General features: G+C 40.6%; 1 protein-coding gene across 1 annotated transcript in view; it reads right to left on the minus strand.

The window, feature by feature from the left end:
• prox1a (prospero homeobox 1a) overlaps positions 1-6,310 on the minus strand; it is a 50,209-nt gene extending 43,899 nt beyond the window's left edge. Inside the window, exons 1-4 of the mRNA XM_088332592.1 lie at positions 5,935-6,310; positions 4,099-4,488; positions 3,342-3,905; positions 2,037-3,263 (exon numbers count right to left, since the gene is read on the minus strand). Coding sequence (XP_088188718.1) covers positions 2,037-3,263; positions 3,342-3,905; positions 4,099-4,434 — 2,127 coding nt within the window. The 5' untranslated portion in view covers positions 4,435-4,488; positions 5,935-6,310. The remainder of the gene's footprint in view (positions 1-2,036; positions 3,264-3,341; positions 3,906-4,098; positions 4,489-5,934) is intronic.
• Between the last annotated feature and the right edge of the window lie 4,328 nt (positions 6,311-10,638).

The raw sequence follows: 10,638 nt of genomic DNA on the forward strand, positions 1-10,638 counted from the left end.
TGTTCTCCTGGTGCATGCGTGGTTTTCCGGTTTCCTCCCACATTCCCAAAAACATGCGTGTCAGGCCCAAAAAGTTGTCCCTAGGAGTGAATGAGCGTGTGAGTTGTCTGTCTCTGTGTGCCCTGTGACTGGCTGGCAACCAGTTCAGGATGTCTCCTGCCCACTGCCCGAAGATAGCCGGAATGGGCTCCAGCACCCCCGCGGCCCTACTGAGAATAAGCGGTGCAGATAATGGAAGGATGGACGTGACTATAATCTCCACCGAGACTAGCTCATGCACAATAGTGTCTCTGTCTTGAGCGTTAAAATATAAAAATGACAGCGTAAACATTACATACGCGTACCAAGACTTCTAAGTTTGGGAGCAAATAGACTACTTGCAAAGTTTGCAAAGCAGACTTAGCATGGCAGTATCTCGGCAATGCAGGAACATGTAAATAGAAAGCACGTCGGTAAATTTCAAGTAACGTTCAAGCTAATACGGTTTGGATGTCTTGCACAGTACATTTTATACTATATTTTACAATAACTGAGGCTGAGCATTATGCCGTACAGTGCCAGACAAGGTTTTTTAAGTGCTTGCACTGTAAAAAAGAGACTCCCATTTAACTGTTTGGTATAAAAACTGTTGAGAATTTTTAAGTTCTTTTTTTACAAACTTTGCAGTTGACCACTGAATGGACTTTATAAAGTTCACTTAATTGTTTTATTTATTGTTCTTGTTTTCTAGCAAGGGTATCAAACCCGCTGCCCTGGGGCCAATTGCAGCCCGAGATGATAATTTGAGGCCCTCGCCTCAATATTGAAGTTTAAATGGACAAGTGTGTTTTTTCATACGCCTGCTGGTGATAAAAAAAAACATTTTTTAAGAAAAAATACATGAACTATGTTATTGATTGCATGTTTTAAAAACACGTAGGTCGAGAGATTTGCATTCATTTTACAAAACATTTGCCTCAACTTGAAGGAGCTGACGTGATTTTCTGCCATTTTGCTGCTACGGGCACCCAAAAAAACAAGGCCCTCGTGAAAGGCTTGCCACAAAAAGGAGAAGAACATGGAGCAGTTTGGTCAGTTTAAGTTTCCGTAGTTTACCTTTTTCACCAACCTCTTTGATGCTGGGAACTATTTTTGTCTTATTATTGCTTAGGGGCTACCAATTTGATATGCATTTCTAAGAGAACAGTTAATTAACTATTTTGTTACTTTGCTATAACTACGTAATTACCAGGTTAATTATAATTATTAAATGTTGAAATAGGCTCAACAAACACATACACATCATGCCAGTTAGAAATAAGATTTCCTAGAAAATTAAAATGACCCATTTTATATATTTTCAGAACCAGTTAGCAGGCAACTCATGTGGTCTTAGGAAGATATTTGGACATCACTTTGGGGACCCCTGCATTCCACGATACAGAGACATCTACTCGTCAAATAATACACACAGTGGCCCTACAAGTTATTGACTCATTTATTACTGATTAATATACTTTATTATTGTTGGAGTTTTTTTTATATTCCACTATGTGCAGCATTTTAAAAGAAAGGTAGTCTTTTTATATGAGGCTTTTATGTGAAAAACCGGACTCGGCCCAACCTCACCCAGAAGCAATTTCCAGCACCCTCCAAGAAAATGAGTTTTAGACCCCTGGTTTACTGGGAGAGAAAATTTTTCTTTGATTGAGAAATGTATTTACTTGAGCGTAAAAATGTACAGCGGTCCGTTTTCGGACGGATGTATCCTGACTGAGCACAGTGCCAAATTGGTTTTAAATAGGGCACTGAATTTTTGTATGAATCTGCAGTATGTTCAATACAAGATATATTTTTTGGTTTAAACCCTATTTCTTGTGTTTATTATAATTTGCTACATAATTAAATCCAATTCATCTAATTAAAAAAAAAAACATTAATGATTAACATTAATTATTCGACGAGTTATTTAAATAGTCGTTTGACTAGTTAACTATTAAAATAGTAGTTCGTTTCAGACCTAGTTCACATTCGCCGTCTTGACATGAGAAGGATACAGTGCCGCTTGAGTATGGTGAAATGTCGGCCATGTCTGCCAGGTCACCGCATTCAGACTTGATGAGTGAGAGGGACAAACTTTCAGAGCAATGTTGATTTGGGGAGCTCTGCCTGTTGTGGTGGTGGCCGAGATGCCCGCCACCTAGCGCGGCCATTTTCGTCCTCAGGCTTACAGTTTCTCGGGTCATGTCCATGGAGTCTGGAGAGGAATGCATGTGGTGGTGGTCTTTGGGCACAGGGTTATAGCCTGGTCCTCCACCGTGTGACCCCAAGGGGCTGTGAAACGGGTAACCCGTAAGTGGGAGAGGGAAAGGGTGGCGGAAAGACGGAGGGCTGAACCCAAGAGTGGCAGAGAGAGGCGACGGGTGGAGGGAGGGCTGGTGAGGAAGGAGTGGGGGAGGAGGGGGAGGTAGCGATTGGTTCCCGTTGTCTTCTCCACTGCTTCCGCCGCTTTTGCGCACCACCAGCGGCAGCGCCTCTGTTTGATCAATAGGTGTGGGCACCCCGTTCAGACGACCGTTCAGACCGCTAAACGAGTCCAGTGGGCTCTGCATTATCATGTCGCCGAAGCAGTGGAGTCGTGGATTAGAGGAGTGGTAGTTAGAAGTGGGGCTACCGTCACCGTTAAAATTGAGGCCAAAGGTGCCACTGCCGAAACGGGGGTCTGGGGTGAGGGAGGGGAGCTGGGCAAAGGGGAGGGGGACAGATGAAGATGAGGTGGAAGAAGAGGATGGGGCAGCTGGTGTGCTGTGGCATCCGTTAAGGTGGCCGAGAGCCCGCTTGGGCGATGAGAAACCTTTGACAACTGTGTCGACAACCTGCGAGACAGCACAGTTGAGCTCCTGCTTCAGGGTCTCTGCCAACTGCTGGCTACCTTGCCTCTTCATCATCCTCTCCCTGTTCTTCTCCTCTTCATCCTCCTGGGTCCTCCCTACGTCATCCTCCTCCATCTCTCGGCCCATTAGGACTTGTTGCCTGAGGAGAGCGCGGGCCCGGTCCAGGAACAGGCCAGGGTCAAGTTCCGACATGTTGTCGTGGCGCCGCCTCCCTATATCCCTGTGCCTTTCCTCCAAGCCATCAGAGCGGATGCTGTCCTCAGACAGGTTGCCATCCTCGTCCTTCTCGCCACTTCGGTCCACCTCGCCTTCTTCTCTGTGTTCCTCCTCCTCCTCCGTCTCAGAGTCGTAGATCTGGTAGAACTTTTCCTGGAGTTGACGCAGTTGCTTCTGCACAGGGACGACCGTTCAACAAGTTGAATGTGTAGTTCTTTATTTCAAAACTTGAGCAAACTGTTGGCTACCCACCTGCAAGTCTTCCAGCTGCAGTTTGAGTTGCTGCCTCTCTTCTTGCCGCTGCTCCTGCCTGGAACACACCATCTGGGTAAAGCTGTGCTGCTGCTGAGGCAACCGCTGCTTTCTCTTGTTCTCCCGGTACACCTCGCCGGCACTGACCCCTCCTGCCCGTGAAACCGGAGAGCCAAGAAGGGTAGAAGTACAGTCGCTTCGTCTGCAACCCTCTTCTCTCTGCCCGCCATCGTTGTCACGTTTGCTTTCCTGGCCGTGATCGTCTGTGCCGGGTCGTACCAGCGGTGAGTGACTCATCCCACGGATGATGTTTTCCACCCGAGCCCGCTTTGCCCGAAGATGCTCATCGGACAGCCTGTCTAAGTCAAATGTGGAGAAGGACAGCGGTTGAGGGTGGGAGCTATGCGTGGAAGGAGGTAGTGCTCGTCCGAATAATGGTGGGGCCGAAGAGAGAGGTCCCGGTGAGAGGCAGTTAGACGGGCTGTCCCGGTCCTGTGAGGAGGAATTGCTGCACGCGTCCTCACCTTGGATCTCTGAGCCGCCGCTAGACAGAGCTCCACTGCCCTGTAAAAGGCAACAATCATTCACAGTTACTAATTGAATGATGTTATTGTAGAAAACCAGCAAATCACCAAAAGTTTCAAACTTTTGGTAATGGAAAATTAGTTGCCCCCACTAAATAAATATTCCTATTTTACCCACTATGTATTATTTTTTTCACTCCGCATTATTTAAAGGAACCCCCTTGAAATAATACCTGAAAGCCAGAGTCACTCCCACCATTCTTCCCCATATTGTTTTTTAGAAGCTGTGAGATGATAGTTGCCCCGGTAAAGGGCATCATGGCATCTTCGTAAGAGTTGGCCCTCTTCAACAATTTTCTCAGAACGTTGGATTTCTCCCCGTCACCGTTAGCACCGCCGTGACCTCTGCCCACGAGCGAGCAATCTCCGTCCCGATCGGGGCTGTGCGCTTGGTTCATGTTGTCGAACAGGATCCCCGTGACGCTGCCCACGGTCCGTTTGACACCAATGTCCACTCGTCGGCGCTTGGTCTGTCTGGTTAGTAGCGCGGCACTGTCATGATCAGGCATCACGCAGGGCAGCCAGTCTGAGCATTACCAGGGGTCCTTTCAAAGGCAGTAAAACTGTAGAGGGGACACAAGCACAATTGACTGTTTTTTTCTCCCGATTGTCCTCACTCGGGGTCACGAGTGACAGTCGCTGAATTGGGGTGAAACATGAGATACACCTTTTATATTCCAAATGACATCGACAATTGAGAGTGTTTTTTTTGTAGTACAAAAAAGATGAATAAGACTTGATTCAAGCACAGGCTGGATTATTCCAAATACTTAAAGAGTAGCACTCTGCTCTACAGTAATTATTAAGCATCAGACTTGGGAGTGTTGTCACCCTCAGAGCAAATTTTGTTACATTGCTTAAAATAGGAGGAAGCTGCACGGCTGGGATAGGACACACTTAGCAGAAATTCCCGGTCAACTTCAGTATGTATGACCACAAATGACAAATAAATGAACGGAAGACCGAGCACGACTCCTGACTTTTGGTTTACCGGCCCAATTTGCGGTTACTATTGTATTAAAAATACCACTCATGAAATAAAAATGAGAAATTCTCTGACTTAGAAATGTTTTCTTATGCTTTCTTATTGTTTGACTTAAGTAAATAGTCACAACATTCACGAAAAAAAAATAAATGAAACAAATTAAGAAAACATGTTTACATTACATATCCAGCACTAATGCATGTCTGAAAACTCGTTGACAAGAAAGACACCTCTCGATGAATCTCAACTTGCTCAAGCGCTCCTTTGCCAAACATAAAGTGCTTATCTTTAGTGATTAATTTAGAAAGTGCTTATTAATGGGGACCTTGCCCTTCAAACATGCAAACTTGGGAGGTGTATTCTTTTTTTTTTTGCTCTATTCACTTTTTCTCATTTCAAACACATTTTCACACACACATAGAAACATACATGACAGATATGTTCTTGTGCGTGCTATTTCATTGTTGCTCTTTTTGCTTTCATGTATAGACAACACAAAAAGGTTTGCACCTGCATTGTTGCTTTTGAAGCACAAATCGTCTATGTGAGCTCATTTTGTGTGCAATAGTTAACATTTTTTTAAGAGGAAATTTTAGCCAATATTCATGAAAAATATTAAGAATTACAAAATATACACTTTAATTGATGAAGAATGGATATGGGGGTTTCACACTTCATTTTGTGGTCATCTCTATAAAACAACGCCATTTAATTTTGGAGCACTTAAAAAAAGGTGTCGAAAAAAGAAATCGGTAAGTCAAGTTACAATTATTTGCGCAGCCCTTAATCACAGAGAAATAACTACACAGGCCATGATTCCAAAATCCCCAAATTGCAAACATTACCGTCTCTACTCATTTTATTAACAAAATAACTTTCTGTCCGGTTCCTCTACTTAGCGCGTAGTCCAAATAGTTAGGGAGATATTTTCCAAATATATTTCCTCAATATGTACCTGCAGAAAATCCGACCGTTCAAACATAAACACGAGCTCTTTAATTTGAATGAACGAGTTTGTACTTACGTCGGTCGTCCTCGTAGCAGCCTCAGCCCAAAAGGGAACCACAGAGCACGGGACGGGACGGGTACGCGCGGTCGCCGGTGATTGACTGCAGCAAACAAGAGTTTGCGCACTCAGAGTGGAGCAAGAAAAGCGGGCAGAGAGTCAAGAACTGAGTGAAATAAGAGGGGAAAGAGAATAAGGGAAAAGAAAAAGAGAATGGAGGTAAGAGAAAAGCAGAAGTGAAACAGAAAAAGAGGAAAAAAATAGAGGAAAAAGAAAACCTCCGAAAGATGACCGAGTTTGGAGCTGTCAGCGTGCACGCACTTTGCGCACACGATTCGTTTGACTGACAAGAGCACACTACAAGACTCCACGCCTGAAGCGCGCACAGACCAGCGAAGAAAGGATGCCAAGAGTTCACGTCACGCGAGGTAACGCCCCCACCTGACCAATAAGGAAGAAGAACCGGAATCGCCTGCTTTTATTAAAGACCAGCCGGCGAGAGTGCACGGGCGCGGAGGAGGACGACCAAGCAGGTTAAAACACTAAATAGACTGAAAATCATTTGTAATGCAAACTTAAGTTAATATGAATTGCGTTTTCATTCCTTTGCAATCGTTTTTTTACTGTTTAAAGCCGGTTGAAAAACTTTGCATCGGAGCCGGTGTTATGCCGAGAAATGCATCCCTGCCGAGATTTGCATCCCCTAGCTACTATAACCACTTTTACCTCGTTTTATCTCACTTTTTTATCAATTTTTGGAAATGTAATGGCGAACATATAACCAAAACCACTTCGTCTAGTGGGACCTCGCTACTTCGCGGTTCCACACTCGAGGGTTCAGAGCTTTGCGGGTCTAAAAATAATAATAATAAAATAAAATAATTTAAAAAATAAATAAAATAATAATATTTATATATATATATATATATATATATATATATATATATATATTATTTTTTTTTTTTCAAGCATTTTTAAAGGGGTGTCGCTACTTTGTGTTTCTATGTTAGCGGGTTCAGAGCTTCGCAGGTTTAAGAAATAACAATGATAAAATTAAATAATTAAAATAATAATAATAATATAAATATATATATAATATATATATATATATATATATATATATATATATATATATATATATATATATATATATATATATATATATATATATATATTTAAGCTTTTTTGAAGGGGCATCGCTACTTTGTGGTTCCACGTTCGCAGGTTCAGAGCTTCGCAGGTCTAAAAAATAACAATGATCAAATAAAAAAAAAAAAAAAAAATCAAGCATTTTTGGAGGGGCGTTGCTACTTCGCGGATTTTCACTTTTCGCGGGTGGTTTTGGTCCCCATTAACCGTGATAACCGAGGGATTACTGTACAACTTAAACCATTCCGTATTTGTATTTGTTGTGAATGTAATCGAACGGTAATGCACACCGTATACAAATCACTTTTGAGCAGGTAACATGTTTATTTTGCCTTTTTCTATTCAAATCGCTCGTATTGAAACTGTTATGCACTCTACCTAAAGCTTATTTCAGCATAACAAGCTTTATGGTAGAGTGCATAACAGTTCTAAAAAGTGATTTATATACGGTGTGCATTAACGTTCTATTACATTCACAACAAATACAAAGACGGAATGGTTTAAATTGTATTACAGTGGTTTTTGTTATATGTTCGCCATTACATTCCCGAAAAGTAAGATAAAAGTGAGATAAAAGTGAGATAAAATGAGGTAAAAGTGGTTATAGTAGCGAGGGGATGCAAATCCCGGCAGGGATGCATTTCCCGGCATAACACCGGGCTGGAGGGAAAAGAAAATGGCTGATTGACGTATCCATTTTTGAATATGCTGATGGGAGAATCTTAAATTTGAACTTTGGTAATACAAGAAAATATACCATATGATACGCCAATACATTTTTTATTGTCTGGATTTATGTCTGCTAAGTTCATGTTCCCTTTGTTTGTAAAAGGACCATTTGATCAAAACTCAAATTGTTCGGATTGATCTGCATTTACAGATAAAAATTTGAGTTAAAACTGGAATGTTTCTGTAGTGCAGCGGTCAGTACATTTACCCAACACTTGAAGAATCTCAGGTTCAAGATCGGTTGGAGGTTCAGCCAAATGGTGTTTTCCACTAAACTGCGCTGGTGTAAAGATACTACTGATGATAAAGGTAAAATATTTCATATTAGACTAGATGTCGATTTATTGTGTGGTGCAACCAAAATTGAGTCTGAAGACGACTGTACACTACTGAAAGAGACTGAAATTGGGCAGAGAACACCTCTTTATATATTATATATTATATTAAAAAGGAATGCAAAATAGGGAAGACGAAATAAAAAGAGGCAGAGAAGGAAAATAGGAATAAAAAGAAAAGCAGGGAAAAAGAAAATATAAGTGGGGAAAAAAATGAAAAGAAAAGAATTAAGGTCAAAAAGGAAAAATAAATGCAATTTTTCTGTTGTTTTTCTTTTCCTTTTATATTCTTTTATTTCTAGAGCTTTACTTTTTGTGTTGTTTCATTCTTTTTCATTATATCTTTTTTCCTTTTTTTTTTCTTATCTTCCTTTTAAAGTAATAGGGTGCGCTTTGTCACTTTGAGTCTCCATAGTTTGTCATCTTTTCTTTTTAGGTGGCACGACAAAATACAGCGATATCTAGTAGTCAAATAACGTACACTGTCCTTTTAACTTTTATTTTACGGCAGGGGCCTCAAGCTATCTTCCTGGGGGCTGCAATCGGCCCCGGGCTGCAAGTTGTCGGCGCGGATTTGCTCAGGGGAGTATGGCACAAACGTAGAATGAAAAACATCCAGGCTAACTGTTTGAGCGCAGCTTGACTTGGTCTGGCAGGCACTTGATCGGTTGCACGTTTGCGAATTCTAATGCTAATCGGACCTATATTTCCTTTGTCAGAAATTTCCCTGAAAATAAGTGTAATTAGACAGCTCAATATTTTATTGGGTTGTACAGTGTACGGAAACAAACCTTCTCCATACCTTTTTAACGTTTTTAACCGCCAACCTATTCTCACGCCTGTTCAAAGTATTAATAGAGTAACATAAAAATTTGCCTAAAATCCCAACCCAAGACCTATCCAAAGTGACTTGAATGATGTTCTTAAACATTCTGAAGAATATAGATGGCTTTGGTCCCTTTTGAAAGGTAACACTCTTAAGTTTTGTCTCAAACTGAAATTATCGGTGTTACTAACATTGAGTAATCTGAGTTAAAACAAACAGCAATCTACCCTGGTCATATTCCTCAAGAAGGGTGACAAACACATACACAAAAACAAAGAAAAAAAGGAAAAAGTAGCAAAAAACACAAATATTTGACCACGGCCAATCTAAATGCCCAAACACCGAAACAAGTTAAGCATCTCGGCACCCAAGTTGGTCATACCTTCTTTGTCCCTTCAATCAAATGCGTGCAAAAGAGTGTAGCATCAGAATCTTAGCTGTAAAACAGGTGAGACAATAGCGTGAAACCCTACCTAGAACTTTGTCAAATATGATCACAATTTAAATAAGTTAACATTATATTTTACACATTTTTCTAAGGGTAGGCCTCGGCATTTCCAAAAGTCGCCTTTGTGAGACGACCCTTTAAAATTTTGCATTTGTGTATTTTACGTTGGCCAATTATTAGACATTGTAAAAGAGTTGTAAATGTTTGACTTCTCTTTTAGAAGTGAATCCATGATTGTGCACATTGGAGCTTAATCATAGTGCATAAAAATGAATCACGATTGGCTTTGCGCACATTTACTTTCGACTCTGATTTGAATACACACTGTACATTTGTACATATTTACATTGGAAGTTTCATTGGCTAACCAATGTGTCAATCCATACTTGAATCAGTCACTATTGGCTAAAGAATTTTTAAGCAGAAACGGCCTTGACTTTTTCCAAACTAAGCTGTCATAGGTGGTCCCAGGCTCAGGATTGTAAAAAAATAAATGCCATGGAATTGGCCCAAAGTGGTGTCAATCAAAAGGTCAGAGGCTAAAAAAATAATTGAAAATAATCTGATGAGTCTGTTAAATTTTTTTAAAGGAGAGTTTTTGAGGGAAACAAACAAATTACAAGAAGAAATGTTGGACGAAGCAGACATTTTTTAGACAGATTTCTATTATCTGTTAACATTATCGTGTGTTTTGGAGTAAATATTTTACACAGTTGGATTCAATGGATTTTCGTGAATGTAACCATGCCAAATTTGCAGGGATAAGTATTAATTTAAAGTCTCATCAAAAAGTTGAATGTAGACTATTTTCTTATTAATTCTGTTTTATCAATACCTGAGTTTAAAGAGCCTTCTTATTTTTTTTACCACCGCACCAATTTGATATTATTTTATGTTTATCAGAGCTGTTCGGGACACACAAAACATGAATCAAGAAAAAGGGGGGCCGAGTGTAGTGTAACAATTGTTTTAAATAGAGTCCAAACTTCAATCCAAAACACCATAACTATGAAAAAAAAAAGTTTATTCGAGCATGTCTAAGAAATGCACTTACTCGCATACACCACACAAGGATCTTGACAGAGGCTTTAATGCGAGTAGAACATTTTCAAATTCTGGACAGCACCTTCAGCACTAGATTTGATCATTTGCCTTGAATTACTCAATTACTGCAATAGAACTTCAGTAAAAAAGCAAGTAAAGAAAATGTAGCCAGCCATTTTGTTATGAGGGCA

This window comes from Urocampus carinirostris, chromosome 3, assembly GCF_059441175.1.
Source record: "Urocampus carinirostris isolate Australia breed hairy pipefish chromosome 3, RoL_Ucar_1.0, whole genome shotgun sequence".
In the NCBI taxonomy this organism is placed as follows: Eukaryota; Metazoa; Chordata; class Actinopteri; order Syngnathiformes; family Syngnathidae; genus Urocampus; species Urocampus carinirostris.